We start from the raw sequence: 18,948 nt of genomic DNA, 5'->3' as shown, positions 1-18,948 counted from the left end.
GTTGTTCTGATGCAAGAGCTCACAATGAACCCTGCATTACACAAAATTTAATTGCATCTTAGGGCTGCATTACAGCCCTAAGGAACTTACAATCTTAAAAATGAAACAAATGCTGTTCTTCCTTTGTGTTATCATAGAAGTGACACTTTGTCATTGCTATTTGACATGGATGATTATTCTGATAGTAAGATAGCCCAGTTCTGTCTGAAGTTAAATCATTCATGTTTAACATATACAGGGGAAGGTGCAACCACCTGTTCCAATATCTCTCCTAAGACTGACCCTCTCCTTTGGGATTCAGCCTGTGTTCCTTTCCAAGCAGTTAGTAGTAATTTTAATTCTTGACTTACAGCTGTTTGTTTTTTAATATCTCAGTATGAGCTGGTATGATACTTGGAACATTTTGAATGCTTCATTAGCCACAACCAAACTTTGAGCTCCCTTGCAGTTAGGCAGCCTCCATGTTGTAAGCCCTGCCCTGTTCACATCAGTGGTAATGGAGCAGGTTGCAGCCGGAAGCAGATTATTTAGATTCCCAGATTGGTTTCTGTGGGGCCATCCCAAGGAATCCAGAAATGCACCCAGCCCATTACCTGAAATAGAACTTAGTCATACATGGAAGAGTCTCTTCAGTCACACAGACACATGCTGCTGCTTTCCCTGCACCACTAATGGACATTTTTGTGGCTGCTGCACTTTCTGCATATAATGGGCCATTTTAGTAGTGGCCCAATCACTTTCCCCTGAAAAGCCATTCCCACTGTAGCTGTTGCCTCCGTGAATTCCATGTAGAAGGAGGGTAGAGGGGTATCCAATTCAGCTGTCTGCAGGAAGCACACTTAGCTGAATCTGTTGTAGAAGAGGAATGCTGCATGACCTTTAAGTGGGCAGTGCACTGTTAGCTGTGTTGCTTACTCCCTATCCTTGTCTTTGAAAAGGTGCTGGTGAACAAGTAAAGATACTGGTAAACAATCAATTTCTGGAAGGCCAATCAACTTCAGTCCTAGCCATTCAAGGGCAGAAGACAGCTTAGCATCTTCCAGAAAGATATTCAGCTTGTTTGCTTTTGTCTTTGTAGAACATCATGAAGGACAATGAGATTTTCTTTCCCTTTCAAAATGTTTTGTATGTGAATTATCAAATGTAGGCTCCACTCCAACAAGAATTCAAATTAAAAAAGCACATGAACTTTCATGCATTGTGTTATCTTCGTATAGTTAAGAGGGAAAAGTTCCTTTAAAGCAACATTCTTAGATAGTATCTGCATACTTATGCTCATGGTGGTGCTGAGAAAGAGCAAAGTTAACTGGAAGATGTTAGCAAAAATTTTTTTCAAATGTTGATTTAATCTATCCTTGTGCTCTAGGGTAAAAACAGCCAAAATGTCAATAAAACCAAGTATGATTTACCACTGTTTAAGAACTAAACCAAAAATAAGTTGCTCTGATTGCCTTATGTTGCTTTTCCTTTTGCACCAGGGAGCTGAGAAATCATCTGCCACATGTAGCCTTGCTCCCCTAATATCACTGTTCTCAGTTGAAGTGCTCTCACATATCCATGTGGATCATAATTCTTTTATGTATCAGAACCAGCTGCACATGGTAAGGTCTGCAGCTTACTCCTTTCCTTCTACTTGTAGAATAAGCACAAAGACAACTCCCATCAAGCAGAGTTTTGAGAACCTCCTTTTCTTTGATTCTAACAATGCCTACCTTAAAGCCTAGACAAAAATTCTTTTTGCATCACTCCACATTGAGGAAATACAGAACAATGTCCAGGGGGGAGAAAATATTTCTCTTGGGCCAGAGGAGAGACATGTCATGTCTTTGTGCTATTGCAGCTCAGCAGAATAAAACAAAGCCTGTTGGTAGGGTATTTAAGTAATCTGAACTCCTATACTACTGTGCTGTAGCTAATTGCATCTCTAGTTTAGGACTAGGACTCTGCTCATGGCATGTCCACCTAGATCTTCTACCTGAACTTCTGTTTGATCCTAGTCTGTTTTTAACAGAGCTCAGAGCTTTTTGTGACTGTGCTGCTCTCCTTTTTCAAAAGGTGTGAAACATGAGTCTTAGCACATGTCACCCATAAGCAATGCCAGATCTGCAACCATTGCAGCTCTGGATTTAATTTTTTTGTTGTTATTTTACTTATAAAGTTGAGATTTCAAGAGGTCACACATGTCCCACTAGCCCCTTTCTATGCCAAAAATGGCATGTTCCCAGGACTGCCACAGGTCCATATTTGACCTGACAAAGACCATTTCTCCAGCTTAGTGGATGAGGCTTGGAACATCTTGGAGCAGCCTTAGAACAAGACATGAGCTCCATGGCTTGTCAACTTCCAGTCAGATACAAGAACAGCATGTGAAAGGAAGCAGGCCCTTACATCACAGTTGTTACTGCAGCTTGGATTTTGTCCTCTCAAAGGACGCAGCCCACAGTTAGTTCATTGACACCTGGAAAATAGGAGGGAAGAGCAAGATAAGTCATTATTCTGCTACTGATACAGATGGAAAGACTAATGCAATTAAGATATTACCAGTCCAGCCCAAGAACTCTTGCTTGTTAGCTAACCTGCATGACCCTCTTGATCCATAGTTGGTCACTTCTGCCCCTCCAAACAAACAAAATGTACTCAAAAGCTGGCCTTGCACATACTGCTCCATAGGACCCCCTCTGGATGTGACTCAGAGACTCATCTCTTGTGTTTGCATGGCAGGAATCAGCATAGGGACAGGGCATAATGTGAGAGCGTTCTGCCTAAGCAATCAGCCTCCATTTGCTGTCTTATTTCCTAGTCACATGTGTCAAGTTACTGACTTGCTGAGAGGCTGGATGTGGTTTCCTCTGTATTTTTCCAGACAAACATTAGTTGTAGCCAGAAGAGTTTGTGCATCAAGATATTGTGTCCTACTTCATTTCTCATTTGTGAGACCTACCTGTCTGCAAAAGACTCGCTCCGAGATGTTTTCTGAAGGGAGGTTGGGAGCAGGTATTTTTTTACTTCATTTTTACTTTAGTATCTAAAGAGAGAGCAAAAGCAAGCAGTGCATGGCTGGTTTTCTCTGCTTTAATATAAAATAAGTATTTTTCCAACATCTTTTTAAACTAGGAGCAAAAATATTCCAAGACCTTGTTCTTTTAGAAAAGGCTTCTAAGTCTTAAATTCCACAAAAAGGAAAAAAAAATTAGTCATTACTATTAGCAGCTGTTTTACAAACTTCCCCTGAAGTAGACCAGGTGTACTCAAACATTTTCCTTCCATCCTATTGTATATTTTCTGTCCAACCTTCATAAATAACAGAGGCTTAATAAGACTCACAAAGTACGTGCAATGCTCTAGAGTCAGGTACAGCAGTAACAGGCAGAAGATCACAGTTGGGTCCCAGCCAGACTGAAATGAGGTGCAGCTTAACAGTAGCTGATTTTCCATGTTGATGAATGAGTGATAACCAATGCCTTGTTTTCCTTGCAGTGGATGGAAGAAAAGAAGTCTTGATGAGCTCCTGAGAATTGTATTCAGTGCTCCTTGGCCAGCATGGAAATTCCTAGAAGAATCTAAAGGAAGGACATCTTGTCCTGTTCCTCAGGTTAACACGCTCTTTAAGAATCAGGAAAATGTACAATCTAGCTCCCTGCTGTGTGTGTAGATGTGGAAGGAGTGGAGACTTCAAACCACTGGTACAAAGTTCACAAACTTGGTGATGTTTCTCAATAACAGTAAGTCCTAAACATATTCAGAAGTTCTGTTGCTGATCCTGGTTTTTGTGAGGAAGATGCACATTTCCATGTAACCAGAGCTGGGTGTTCCATGTAGGCAAGGTCATTTCTTCTGAGGATTGGTAACTCTCCGGAGACCTCTCAATCGACTAAGCAATTCCGTAATGAAGTCCTACAATAAGAATTGGTTGAAGAAGGATGTCATATTACTTCAGTGCTCACCAGCCCAAAGAGTATTATGGCATTTGCATCATTCCCACATTCACACTGAGCAGAAACCAGAATTTTGACATATATTGAGCAAACGTATCTTTGGCTTAGGAGAGGAGAGCTTGTGATGGATGAGAAGGGTCTAAAAGCTCCTCTATTTCCCTTCCCCTGTCTCCCTTTGGAACAGCCATGATTACTTTCTCCTCAGGAGCTAGCCTGCCCCTCTTCATCCCTGATACCTGCTTTTCCCACTGTGAGATGACCTCAGGATGCTGTTGTTCTCTTTTTAGGTTCCAGTGCTTCCTGTTGCCACCATAACCTCCTGCCCACTTCTGCTGCCCTCCCAATCTAGGCCAAAGCAAGCTGTCCCTCTTGTTGAACCAGTAAAGCTCCATGTTGAGGATTGCAAACCATCCTGGAGCTCTGCCAGGTCTACAGGGAAGTGGCTGGCAGAGAAGAGGTGGAGCAAAACATGTAGGACTAATGACAATGTTGAGCAGGGGTTGAGGAAAGGCAGAGCAGATAGATGAGCAGTTACTGGAGATAAACCCTGACTACTTCGCTGACACAGCCAAGGACTATGAACTAAACTGGCCTATCTGGTTATTCCAAGCAGAAGGCAATGTGACTAGTGCAAACTTTACCCTCTGCATGGCAAGTAATATCACCATAAAGTGTGCAGCCTTTCTTACCCAAAGACGTAGCTACATGTTCTCATAATTAAGCAAGCTCACTGGAAGTATTGCAGCTTGTTACCATTTGTGCTGTGTGGAAGCCCAGCTTCCTCTCTTGGGGGATCAGAGGTTGCCACAACATGTTCTGGGAGTAAATGCCTAGGATCATACATTCTATTTCAGTCAGTCCTTTCAGTTTCTTGTCTGCTTTCTGCAGTTAGGTTGCTGTGATCTTTCAAGAGGACTGGATTCAAGATCCCCAGGGTGAAAGTACGTGGTTTTGCCAATGGGGCAGAAGTATCTGTATTCAGCAGGTACTGTGCTATCCACAAGACACTTTGATGGCTTATGACTTAGCAGAGCAAACTCTCTTCAGTTATCTCTCTGGGAATGTGAGATTCTTGCCTCCGATCTGAAATTCAGACACTCTGAAAACTATTTCTGTATTGCCAGCTTTGTTATTCTCCTGCCAGGGGAATATCTGTAATGATTGCTACAGCCCAATTTAATTTCAGTGATAGTCATGCATTAATCTCATTGTCTGTATGTTCATCACTGTACAGCCACATCAGCTTAGCAATATACGGAGTCTGATGGATGATGTATAAGCAGAATATTCATGTGCAGTGCATGTGGCTGAAGCAGTGATGGGGACCCCATTTTGCACAGGTGTGCAGTGCAGCAAAGGCAATCCCTGTGTGGTGCATTGCCACAGTATTGCCTCCAATCCTCTGGACATTGTGGGATTTAACTGTTTAATTCAAAGTCAAAACTTGTGAAGTTCACATGGAAAAAAAGCCACATGTAAAACTAACCTAATGGCCACTGCTCAGCAGTTATTTGCCCAGTCCAACCTCAAGGCCACCCTATATTCTTGTCACTCATAACCCTAGAGTGGTTTAAGCTAAAATTCATTTAGTTAGTGTAAAAAATGGTAATGCGAGCTGTGTCACTGTCTAAGCCTTTTCTACATTGAGGACCAAATAGCAGCTCAGACTGATCAGCTTAGGATGTCCAAAACATGGAAGGAACTTCCTCTGATTGTAAAGCATAATTCCTTATTTGCTCCAGTGCTCTGCCTTCAGCTCATCCATGTGCATTTATATGTAATTTTACAATCACAGAATAAAGAGGCAAACCCCTCTCATTATGATTAAACAACAAATCTGCAGCACAGTAGTGTCTTGGCTACTCAGCCAAGCAGCAGCAAAGACACTATAACAGAATAGTATAACGTGCATACATGTAAATATATGTGGTGCTTCACTCACCTCTGTAGGGCTGGAGCACTCATGAAGGATTTCCTGAAAAAAAGAAAGAATTAGTCATTTTAGTATTTTATGAGTTGATCTAATTTTCTCCTCCCTACAAAAAGGCTGCATAATCTTACTGCATTTGACAGGCAAAGACACAGGTAAGCATCATGCAACACTGCAAACACCTATTCTCTACCCCACACACCACTAGTCTTTATGAAGAAAACTTAACTTCCCTAACTTAAAGTCACCAAGTCCCTCTATCTGACCTGTAGTTTTAATTTTTGTTCTTCATTAGGGACTTCCAGGAGATCTTCGAGATCAATTTGTGGTTCAGGAGCTGCCTCTGTTTCCTCCCTTAGCTAAAAAGGAAAAAAAAAAACCCACCAGAGTTAATTAACCTTCAAACATCTAAGAACTCTAGAGGCCATCTTTAAAGAACTAAGCAACTGAGTTACAGTAAAACTATGCTGTAAAACTGAGGTCAAGATATAAATCATCTCAAAATAAAGAAGTTCTTAAAATGAGGAAGGGCATGGATTCCAGCCCCTTTGTAGTGTCTGCTACAGCCACACATCCTGATGTACACATTCTTCATCTTTTCCAACCACTGCACTGCTCAGAGATCATCATCCATCACTGGAAGACCATTGCAAGAATATCCAACTGTGATGCAGTGTACACCAGCCTGTGACACCCTTCATCTATGAAGAGTTCACCATACGGAACTCCAACAGGATTAATCTTAGAAAGGTATAAATAATAGAAGGAGATTTTAGGCTGTTATGCTAATTGCATTCATATACTTTGTATTTGTACTATATGTTTGCAGCAATGGAGAGAAAAACAATTATGCTGTTGAAAGACCTAACAGTATTTTGCCAGCTTTCTCTAATAGACATAAGGGGGATATAATAGTCTCCTTTAATGTAAGGGGAACCCCAGGTTTTGGTGATAGGAGTAATGATCTTGTACTGCAAGGGGGTATTAGTTGGAAACATTTGTAAACTAGATCACAGGCACATTTTAGCTTCACAAGTCTCCACAAGGAAAACAAGCTGTGTTTTGCCAGTGTATTTGCAAAATGAATCTCTCACAACACAATACTAGTGATATTTTGGCATAATAATCAGCAGAATAAGGATACTGGGTAAACAGCACAGTACCTGATTGCCAGGTAGTAGCATTTATGGATGTGTATGTAAAACATTAAACAATGAAGGCAATACTTACCGGAAAAAAAGAAACTCCCCAAGCAGTCACTGATACCAAATGAGAGAAGAAATAGAAAGCCTTTGTTTAGCTTTGAAATGCAGCTGATTTAACAATAAATAGTAAACCAGAGTTAAATATATGGCACTGTGACCCACACAGTATTTCTTTTTAAAAGTAATAGTTTTCATGTCACTTTTTAGAAAACAGCTGTTGATCCAGTCTGACTTTGTCTCTGGTTAAGAAGCACATTAGGCTGGGAGGGCAAGATAGGGTAGGAGGTCCCTGTGGCTTTTTAATCCTAGTGTGGATGCTGTTCTGGCTTCCATATGCAAGGAATCATCTTGGAAATCAGAGGCTCTTAGTTTTATTGCAAAAAAGCTTCACAGCTGTAGACATCATAGCATTCCCCAAATCAGAAGGTGATGTTTGAACTAACCTTACTGGCAGCTGAATCTCTGGAAGACACCCAGGAGCAGACACCCAAGGGCAGGTGGAGCAAAGTATGAGGTAACAAAGAGACAATGTAGTGGAAGTTGATGGGTCCAAGGAAGCCCAAAGAAGCAGGGCAACTAAATAATAAGTCCTGTCTCAATGCACAGAAGAGAGAAGGATGACCTGCTGGACATACTGGACACCTCACAGGTAATTTGCTGTGGCACATGTATGTATTTGAAAAGATCCAGTTAACAATCTCTGACCTGGCACAGCATCATGTTATGTAGCTCCTGGTAGCAAATCTCATGCTGGTCTGAATACATCACGAAGCAGGGAAATATGTTGTGCTGAAGAGATACTAGCAAGGGCAATCCACTAGCAATCTGTTCCTTTAAGGGCATGGCTAGGTTTCTCACTTGTGCCTGCCAGGATTTTGTAGTACGGAAAAGAATATCCTCTTTGGGCAGCTACTCTGATGACAGTAAACAGCTCTTAATTCTCTGAAAAATAGAAGTGATAATGTAACCTGACTTGTTTTTCTGACACCTTTACGAATGTAAAGGTCTGTCTCTGTAGATTTCAGCAAGTAAGGGTAGCACATAGGAACCCCATGTTGTGTCACATTACTGGTCATACCAAGTGCTTCTTGTCTGTCTCAGGAAAAAAAGTGCCAATAATTTAGCTCCTTAAAACTGCAGTAGTTCTCCAAAGGGCAAGATGTTCTGTTAATCAAAGCAGCAGCCATTCTCCTTGCTTATTTCTGGCAAACCTTAACAGTCAGACAAGGGGCTCTCTGAACCGAGCTATCAGTTCCAGGGACAGTCCGTAAATGCAAGTGCAGACATGGTTGGGAAGCAATATTGTCATTGCCACTCTTTTGAACAGCCTTCACTCACCAGGACTACAATGCTAGCACTTGGCAGACACACTGAATTTTGCCTGTCTGACTGGGTCTGGTAATAACTTCTGCTCCTGTGTATGCTGTATAATGTTTCATAATGCATTATCAAGAGGCCTAAGGTAAAGCTGAGAATTTATTACTATCATCTTGTAAACTATAGAAAACAACTGGAAATTCACAACTGAGTTGAACAGATGTCATTTTTACGAAGCAAGCTCTGTTTAGGAAATCTAATGTTAATTAACAGAACAGAAGCAGTAATGAGTATACTCATTTTCAGAGGAGCCATGCATTTGCAGCAGAAGGAAGGACCTTTTCCTCCATATTTGTTTTCTACCTGTTTGCAGATTTCATAAATTATAACAGAAATGAATTATTTTTATCTCCCAGCATGGCATGAGAATCTGGTACATTCCCACAAATATCAAATAGGAAACCATCACACAGAAAATTATTATAATTATAGAAAACAAAAATAATAATGACAGACTCAGAAGCAGTTCCTGAAGTATAGGTCTTTGGCTGTGGCGCTGACATCATTCTATGGCTCTCAGGCCCAGAAAATCCACCCGGGCAGGCAAAAGCTTCTCTGTACTATCATGGCATGTAGCACAAAAACCACCTTTCCTGGGCTGTTCTAACATGTCCACTTCCACTGTTGATTGCAATTTGAAACTGCTGATGCTCAGAGCAGAAGACTCTAAGCAGTTATCAGCTCTTATTTCCTTGTGTCTCAAAAGTGTGCTTAACACTGTGCTGCGGTGCAAATACAGAAAGCAGGACAGAAAGGACTTGGCAGTTCATTTAGTCTGTCCCCATCCAGGACATAAATAAACTGGCTTGCACAGTTTGTTAAACCCATCTGTGTCATATGTTGAAGGTGTGCTGATAGAGATTCTCTGTGAGTCAAGAAAGCTGTGTTCTCTTACTGTATCAGCCTCTGCCCTAGACAGAAAAGCAAAACCCTTAGTCAAGCTATTTAAATGGGTTGAAGATCATGATGTACAACAGGAGAAAGCCTTTCACCTTTTAGTGTACCACACTCCAAAGGATTATCTCAAACACAGAAGAGCACTATTGCTTCTGAAAGCACTCATGCATCAAAGGACAATGTATGAATAGAAGCAACAGTACAAGGTTAAAATTTCAGTATACCCAGGCAGTGCTGGAACTCGGATGTTACTAACCTACTGAAAAAATGTCATACCTTGGAACAGTTGAAGTAAAGACCTGTGCCATTCTGGTGCTGGATGTAGACACTCCTGGATCTTTTCTACAGGGACAGCTTTCAGGCAGGCAGGAATAATTTAGGAGGCACAGCTCCTGGTACAAAGGGAAGCTCAGGCAAGGATGACAGCTCTAGGAATTTGTGAAGGTGAAGGCATAAGAACTCTACGTTTTGAGCAAAGAGGTTTTTTCCCTTTCTTCCCTGCTGGCAATAGTGTGTCCAAACTCTGCAGTTACAAATACAGCACATTCCAAACTGTCTCATTCAAACAGAAGGTAGAGCCTCACTGTTGTGTCAAAAAGGAACCGTGATACACTGATCACTCTAATGCAGCTAGCTGGGATACTGTTTGCTACAAAGCCACTCACCACATGGAGTTCAGCAACAAGAAGCATCCTGGGTTTATACATCTCTCTAGGTCACGCTACTCATGCAGAGCAATAGCAACACCCCGTCAGTGGATGCAACACCAGGCAGTTCAAAGCCAGTTGGATTGCTTCAGTGCAAGCTTCCCTGCCTGCTGACACACCAGTCAGAGAGTATTGCCGAGGGGGCATGGAGATACCTGCTGAGAGCTGAAGATGAGGAACTATTTCCAGTGAGGCAGAGCAAGCAAACCTCTGTCTCAGCACACAAGGCCTCTAGACCCATTCACCTGACAAGCAAGCAGCTGAATTGCCCCAGCTACTCACCCGGCACTGGTACAGCTCCTGCAGCTGGGCATTGATCCATTCCTCCAGGTCTAGCCAGCGTTGTAGGTCTTTGCGGTTGTACTTTATGGTCAACTTGCCCAGTTTCCTGTGTGATGATTCCTCCCCAGGTTTCTCTGGCGTCTGGAAAGTCACGCGGGGTAGTGCACTGGAGTTGCTGGCCATCCTCACGGCTTCCTCCTCTGACAGCAGGAATGCGCCTTCCTGTGGGCTCCCTCACACCTTTTCTCTGTTTTCTTTAACCAAAGCCTCTCTGCAACCAGTGTGTCCCAGCAGAAGCTACTCACAGGTGCCAAAGGTGGGATGCATTGGTGATCCCAGGGAGAGGGTTGCAGGTGGCCACAGGGCTGGGCAGCAGCAAGGCTCTGCAGGCACAGTTACAGCCGCAGATTCTTGGGTTTCACCATCAGATGTGCTGACAGGAGCAGGGAGGCAGGCCGGGTTGTTGTAATAACATCTGTTGTTAAAAGAAGCCAAGTGAACCAGGGAATTGATGAACCATGTTTGTTAATATTTAACACAAGTCAGGTCCAAGAGGCGGGGAAGAAGGAGGTTTTAAATGACTGTTTTCCTACAGGCATAAGTTAACATGCATGTGCAATTCCAGAGCGCTGATCCATACGTAATGCATTGAATCTCGCTGCAGTTCATACTCAGTAAACTGCCTGCAGCTACAGGGTTTAGCTCCCATTGAGACGGTATATTTGGCATTTTCCAGCTAAAGCACTGGACCCAGCACAGATAAGAAGTGGTCTGGAATCAGGCAGCTATTTTACAGCAGTAGGTCAGGAAATAATACTGCAACCCAAAGCTGGGCTCAGCAATTCCATTTTTCATTCTACATTTTGTAAGTTTACTCCAGCTCTTTAAAAAATTTCTGTAGAAATACCAGTGACATGATTTTGAAATTATTTGAGCAAGGAACTTTCTGGATAAAAGAAAATATCTGTGCTCAAATTAGGAAAAAAAAGAACAATATTTGATGTGATGGCACTGCAAGGGGAGGCCTGACTAGGGGTATAGCACTATGTCCTCCCCACAGAAAAGTATTCATGGTAAACAGGTTTACCTGCTGAGGCATCATAAACTGCTATCAGACTATATATTATTATCATTGCTTGGTCTACAGTTCCCTCCTAACTGGTTAAAGGTCTGCAGCACTATTGCCCTATACCATTTAGAAGGATAGGTGTGAGCAGTGCACAGAGGAACAGAAACCAGGCAGGCTCTGTTTACAGGGTTCCAGGACACTGTCACACCTCATTATTCAACTGCTCCCAGAGACCTCCAGCAACCTGCCAGGAAGCTGCCCTACCACATGGACAAACCAGCTGAGACCCTCCACCATGAAGCAGATCAAACATTCCCAGTCTCATGATTCATGTGGAAATAGCAAGCAAGCCTCTGTTGCTGGGAGCCAAGGTATTTCCAGTTTGGAGGCCAAGAGCTAGATAAACCAAAGGAAAAGCAACCAACCCGTCTCTCACTGAAAGGTGGTGCCAGGCAGCATGGGGCAGTCTGCAGAGGGACTGGTCTCTGGAAAGCTTACCTGGTCCCCCTGCTATAGTTCTGTCCCCAGAGGGATGGTGACACAGCCAGACAGCAACATCTTGTACCCAGGGTCATAGTGAAAAAAAAGCAGGTTCATTACAGTCCTTCTTTTCATCCCTAATGTGAGCAAAAAAGAAAAGCCTTTTCAGATGGGAAATTCTGCAACTTGCTTTCACATATGTGAAGAATTAAAGTATCCCTGAAACTGATATCATCTCCTTTGCTTTTCTGACAACCTAAAACTTCTGTTCAGAAGACAACTGTCAGCTATTTAATTTTAGCAGCTTTACCCGTTTTTCCTCACTGCTTGGCTGTATTGTCCCTCTAATCTCACTCCTAAACTTTCTTATTTAGCTGAAAGTTACACAGAAAAATCTGTGTTAAAAGGCTTGTAGCATACTCAGTGAGTGCAGACTCATCAGACATTCTTAACTAATGGAACACCTGCAAAACCCTTTGAACGTCTTATAATGCCTTTCCAACTATTGACTTTTCAAAGGTTGATGTGGCCTAAAAGGAGAAGATATTCACATGGTAACTCTGGACCAAAGGACACACACTCAGGTGACAAGTTCCTTTCTCCAAATAGAAGTGCTCTAATTTGGTGTTCAAGGACTGACATATTTGAAAGGGGAAAATAGGAGGAAAACTATACTTCTTTGGTCCCAAGAAGTAATGCCAGAGAGGCTGGCATTAAGACCAGAGAAAGAAGACCAGACTTACAAGAGAAGTTACCTGTTATCACTGAGTCACTCCAAATATCTGCAGTGGCTGAAGCACTGGCAGGGAAGCCCATTTCTTCCATCCCCTATGCTGACCCCAGTGCATTCAGCAGTTTAGTTAAACTCTACATGAAAGATGCCATTTGCCCTGTTAATATTCTGCCAGCAGGGTTGAACTTATGAAGCAGAGGATCCAGAAGTCACAGGAGAGGTGTGAGAATGAGGGAAAAGGGAACATAACCTTCTCTAGTGGCTCTTCAAACAGCTTGAACCACTGTTCAGTTGTAACCTCACTTGAGCTGAGCTTGAGCTTGATATGGAAAAGTCCACAGGCCTGTACGCTGAGTAACAGACTCACTCCACGCCTGTACTCTATCAACAAAGTAACAAACAAGCGGCACAAACTCCTTGTACCCTCCTGCTGCTCGATCAGTGCCACCCTACAGCTGAACAAGACGTTCAGAGGATGATGTCAGAGGCCCTCTCAGGAAAGCTGTAAACCAAAATGAGCCAGATTACAGGATGTTCATCATACTGCTTTGTCTTATATCAGCTTAGTCATGAATTCTTTGTAATAAGAAGGTGGTAATATAGAAGTAAATGTTTACTGATAAAGTAGCCCCCCCCCCTCCAGTAATAAACTATTTTAATCTATGATTAAAGCAAGAGGACGACACAAAACCAGTGCAAGATCAGTCCTTGAGGGTGTGGTAGAAGTTCCTGCAGGCAAAGGACAGGGTGCCTCAGTCAAGGTAAGGGATACTGTCCCCGTGAATGAGGCAGCATCTCCTAGGGTGCACCAACCATCTGCCAGTGCTGGTAAATGCCAGCTGCTGCCAAACAAGAAGCAGCTTCAAGACTATATTCACAGTGCCGCACCCCATCCTGTCCTTTGCTCACATCACAGCAGATTCACATGGCCAAAGGGTCAGAAAGACATTCACCCTTTTGTTTGGACAGGATCTCGGAGATCTCAGGCATGGCTAGGAGATGGAATCTTATTTTCAACCTAGTTATCTCTCCTTATAGCTTCAGGCATACAACCTGGACCAAAATTTCCGGAGTGAGCACAGATACTTGGGCAACTAAGTAATCTAATCAAACAACCTGTTTTTTCAAAACAGCTGTGCACATGTAAGTTCCAATGGACCTCCTGCTGCAGCTGCTTGTGATCATATCCTCTGCAACTCTGCATACCATTTCTGTTAGTGAATAAAGGGGGTTTAAACATGGCCAATGCCTTTTAATTTTTGGACTGAAAGAAACACTGTGCCTCAGTTTCCATGTGTGTGACCTAGGGTTGCTGATCCTCCATGCCTACCCTAAAAGTGAGGTGCCTCTGAAAGAAGGGGAGGATTCAGTACGGTGGAGTTGGACTTTTATGACTGTCTGTGGCGGCAGAGAGGGCCACCAAACCAAGCTGAGCATAGGCATCATAGTACCAAGCAGCTGTGACATTGATCCAGGCAGCAGAGCATCCAAGGGCATGAGTCAGATCCAGTTACACTCCTCTGTTCTTGAAGCTAGTAATCTCCATCCCACACCTGTGACCTAAGCTGGAGCTTCTCTTTCTTCCTGAGCTGATGACTGTGGTGTGTGCTTAATAATTCAGCAGGGCTCCAGCTCATCTTTCCACAGGCCAACCAGGTTGGCCCCTTTCCCTTGAGTGCCAGCCTAGACAGGAACATTTTTCTTCAAGACAGCAGAAGCCACTCTCCACCTGCTTTAGAAAATAATCACTTTCCCTGTGGTTGCAAACATGGTAGTTAACACAAACCAGAGAAGACAGCAGGGGTGACTGTATCAATACTACAATGACACCACAAGGTAAAGAGATTCTGTACCTTCTTGGGAACAGGAATAGGCACAGAAAAAAAAGTTGTGCAGATTAACTAATGTAGCCAGGACTGGAGATTTAAAAAATCCAGAGCCCTGAGCAAGCCCGGTACACCCAGCATCTTGATGTCCATCATCCACTTCCCTTATTTTTCAGTGCCTCCGTGGGAGCATGGAAACCAAAACAGCTGCACCATTGCCCCAGAGTTTGAGTGAGAAGAGGGAGTGTGCATCATCTCTTGCCCTCAGCTCCCGGACACTTGGGGAAGCAGACTGGGATGTCTAGCTCACACAGTCTCCAGCTCTCACTTGAGAAGTACTACCACCTTCCCACCAACATGCCCTGAAGAGCATCTGCATTCTTCAGCCAGGTATCAGTGATCAGTATTACTCTCTTCTCCTGATAGGCTCACCTTTCACAAGGCACTGAAAGGGCACTGAGAAGGAATAATTACAAATGCCAGAGGATGACATTTCCCAACTTGACTGATCAACCCAAAATTACACTATTTGGCACCACCTCAGAAAATAGAGAAGTCTCAGCAATAGAGGTCAAGTGAGCTGGCCTACCAACCTTCCCTTCCTCTGGCCTCTGTTACTGGCAGTCAAGTGAAATATAAAGGCTAATGTCTCATCAGCAGCTGAGAAGGGTAAATGGGAAATAGTTGTACCTACTGCTGTGGCACACCAATTCACCTTGTCTGTGTCCATCCACAGACATCCTGGGTAGTGGGATGAGTAAGCATCTCCACCAAGGAAGAAGCCCCCCTTCCCCTTGAATAATTAGGTGAAGCTGCCAACATGAATTAGATGCCAAAATAATTATTTGGGGATCTCCAAAAGCATGCCCATGTTGTTTTGTTGCTCTCCCTCTTGTATTATTCTGCTGTTTCCCTACAGGAAAGTTTCCCTACCAGAGGCACTGGTAACATGATCAATGTTTTCCTGTGGCACAGAGTTTTCAGTATTCATGGTACAGTTACAGACAAGAAAAGCACTGGCTGAGTAGTTGAAGGGGATCTTCCTTGTTTTCCAGCCTGCTTTCAACATTTCAGGCTTGCAGAGGCTCTACAGCTCTTGCACCAAGAGGTTTATTATGACCTGATACCCTTGAAAGGATGCAGTTACATTTGCAGAGACTGTACTGCTCACATCTGCAGGAAAATCGCCATCTACAAGCAGAGGGGAGAGCAGACTTTCCCGGGAGGTGCTGGCAGCTGGCCTGAAGGTGTTGAACTGCATCTGGGGATGCAGTTGCTGTAGGAAGTAATGGAGAAGGATAGTCTATAGGGAACCCTATGGCCAATCCTATTCCACTCACAGATGCAGTGAAGAACAGCTCAAGTCGTCTATGGGAACTTCAGTGGGAAATGTAGATTTATTCTAGTTCCTGCACATTGAAGGTTCTTTGCTTCACATTTCCATACCTATCTCCCTGTAAAGGCGTTGCACAGACAAGACAAAGATGCAGATACTTTCTCGGGGTAACCAGTCTAGACACTGTTTCCCCTTTTTCCTTTCCCAGTGCTCCTGCCCTCAAGGGTTTACCTTGACCAGCAACATTAAAATAAAAACCAGTGCCATGAAACTGTAGATGAGAACATCCACAAAGCAACAATATACCCTCATTGTAACTCACTTCCCCAAAGCTACCCTTGATGCAATGGGAATGGCTCTCAGGAGGACTCAGCAGCCTGTCATCCTTTCTCCTGCTTTGTTCCACAGGACCAGTGGTTAGTCATAGCCTGATGAGATCCCTTCCTGTCTCCTTCCTTTGCCACATCTTTGTGCCGTCACTTGCATCTGAGTCTCACCCCTAAACCACACCAGGAGGTTTAACCTGAGGCAAATACAACAAAACAAGCAAGCAAGCAAACCTGTCTCCCAAGCGTTAATTATACGTGGAGCGGTTCCCAGGTAAAACACAGCACAATGGATTTGTCTGCATCGGCCAGTGTGACAAGCTGCTGTGAGGAAGTCATTGTGGATGGTGATGCCACAGAGCTGGGCTGCACAGCGGGGCAAAGGGGAACCCGAATCAAGTCCTCCTTATTTTTCTGCCTGTTGGAGTCACTTTCTTCTGCAAGGTGGGCATCCAGCTGCCAACAGGTGCTGGGGTCTCAAGAGCGATCACATAGAAAGAAGGCGGGTGATGGAGGTTCCTGCACTGCATTTGTTACCAGCCATGCGTGTCTAAGACCTCAATCTTAGTCAAATATTAAACTTAGTGTTGTTTACCCCCCTGAGTCATCCTCCAAATAGTTATTTCCAGACTGAGAGCAGACACTTCAAAGACAGACAAAAGTTAACAATGACTCACTGTTTCAGGACCCCTTAAAAACACTCCCAAGTTATAAAATCACACACCCTACTTTCTCTTCATGCTAATATGAATAATACATGTCTCAGCTGACGTCGTGGGAATTTATTCATTTTGCAGAAGATGAGGGCTGTAATGGGATTTTGAGGTTATGAGAGCAAAAATTGAATTACCAAGTTGGAAGAATAGCTGCTGAAACAGAGAGGGGTTTCTAGTAGAAGTCCTTGATCTTGGGCCTAATCTCAATTAAAATTTCAATTACTGAGTCCCTCCAGAATAAACTGAGCATATTTAAAAACTGTGCTGTTAATGAATACACTGAATAAAACTAAGTATAAAGTAACTGTAAACACATTTAGGGTGAGCAGCAGAAAACCTTGCAGCAGAACTTAGCACAGCCTTCTGCTGAGAATAAAAACCATTAAACCCCCCTACTCTAATGGCTAGGCTTGATCATCTTATGAAAGGGCTTGTCCTTTCATAAATATTTTTTAAAAAAAGGTGGGGGGAACACTGGAGATGCAATCAGTGAATCCTCCCAGCACTCTGTTTGTAGGAATTACATTACTTAGCACAAGCAGAGGAGATACTGTGTCCTTCAGGTTTGCAAGAAACGTTTGACAGATATTGTAACCCAACACTACTGCTAAGGTAGATTAAGTTATTAAGTAAGACAAAAAATACCAAACTGGAGTGTTTAGGCCCAGATCTGCCAGTGTGGATATCCAAACAGTCACTGGTTTGCCATGGGGCCAATTGCTCTCTGAGCTCCCTGTTCCTGTGTTAAGGAACTGCACTGGGCCTCACCTGGCTCCACTCTGAAGGCTTTGAATATTTATCCAGGAAAAATCCCTTCCAGATTAAAAACAAGACTGAGTTCCCAGCAGAGCATCTCAGGCAATGCAGAACAGAAGGAGACAACCTTGTTGTTGTTTTTATTTCTCCTGCATATATTTAGATGCTCAGGACAGCAAGGTCAGCTTCTCCTTTACTGCTTGCATGATCTGCAGGCAGGTCCAAAAGACCTGGTTTGGAAACAGAGTGGGAGTCATCCATGATTCTTCTGACAAAATTCGTAAAGCCAATGAGGAAAGCAAATATCTTTGCTCTGCAGACATGCACGTTTCCTCCACTTTCAAGGGTTTTTTAATACCTTAGCACTGCTAGATCAAAGCAATTCCCTTTTCCTAACAGAAGTCAGTACTATACAAATGTCAGCATCAGACCACAGAGAGTTATGAGAGATATGGAAAAATAGTATTCCAACAATGTAAAGTTCCCATGATACTTGCGACAGCCAGGAGGCAGGAAACATTTCTCTAAGGACTGTCAAGAAATCCTGTGAGAGTACACAGGGCTAGATCAGATGTACAGAAAGAAACAGCAAGAATTGAAATGCTGGACTCCAGAATGATCCCCTCAAACCTCAAAGCCAAGTGCTGTTTGATACACAGCTGCTGTTCATCACCTCTTTTCGAAGACATACCATGAAATGCCATCTCATGTTTGCTGTTGTTGTTTTAAGTGATGAAATATTTCATTATAAATAAAGCCCAAGCAAATTACCAACACTCCCAGCTTTCCTAAGGACAAGAACAAAAGGATAAGAGCAGCTTGCCCAGGAGTTTTAAGACTGTTTACAGGCAGAGCGGGTGGATGACACAGATATATGTGTTGAACAGAGGAATTTGATCGTGGATCTGCACGTAGAAGCACACAGAGGGAAAATACATGGACAGGTAGCCTTTGTGTTCCCGTGGCCCCAAAAAGCACCATCCTGCAAGGCAAGGGCACTACAAATGGATCATAGCTAACCTATATGAGATTGAGGAGAACGGTGAAATGCTGCTCATCAGTGGGGAGTGGTTACTTAAAATTTTCTCTGCTATGGTAGCAGGGGTCCTGCCACACAGACAGCCTCCAAGTACAATCCCAAGTGCTTTCACTGAAAAAGAATATTGTGTCCCAAGAGCAGGGAATTCACGATTTCGAGATGCCCGCACTGAGTACAAAGCCTCTTTCAGCAGTAACGGCGGTGGGCACTGCAGGCAGGGCTGCAAGGCTGACTCATTTGGGTTAGGGAAACACAGGCTAATGGTGTTCCGTGCCAATGGCCACACCACAGCACAGGGGCGACTGCCAGAGGACACACAGCGCCTCCCTCCCGG

At 43.4% G+C, this 18,948-nt stretch overlaps 1 protein-coding gene across 2 annotated transcripts; it reads right to left on the bottom strand.

Moving 5' to 3' along the window:
* Positions 1 to 3,058: 3,058 nt before the first annotated feature.
* PPP1R14D (protein phosphatase 1 regulatory inhibitor subunit 14D) lies at positions 3,059 to 18,759 on the bottom strand. Of its 2 annotated transcripts, XM_085062427.1 has the most exons (5): positions 10,941 to 11,973; positions 10,334 to 10,808; positions 6,132 to 6,224; positions 5,878 to 5,910; positions 3,059 to 3,894 (listed from the first exon to the last, which is right to left on the bottom strand). In XM_085062427.1, the coding sequence occupies exons 2-5, from the start codon at positions 10,514 to 10,516 to the stop codon at positions 3,826 to 3,828; spliced, it is 378 nt and encodes a 125-aa protein (XP_084918553.1). In that variant the 5' UTR covers positions 10,517 to 10,808; positions 10,941 to 11,973; the 3' UTR covers positions 3,059 to 3,825. The 2 variants fall into 2 exon arrangements, with proteins under 2 accessions (XP_084918553.1, XP_084918552.1); XM_085062426.1 differs by having other exon boundaries at positions 3,059 to 5,910; positions 10,941 to 18,759.
* Positions 18,760 to 18,948: the final 189 nt, after the last annotated feature.

This window comes from Lichenostomus cassidix, chromosome 5, assembly GCF_008360975.1.
Source record: "Lichenostomus cassidix isolate B80296 chromosome 5, HeHo_3.0, whole genome shotgun sequence".
Classification (NCBI taxonomy): domain Eukaryota; kingdom Metazoa; phylum Chordata; class Aves; order Passeriformes; family Meliphagidae; genus Lichenostomus; species Lichenostomus cassidix.
This window is presented reverse-complemented; position numbering and strand designations above follow the sequence as displayed.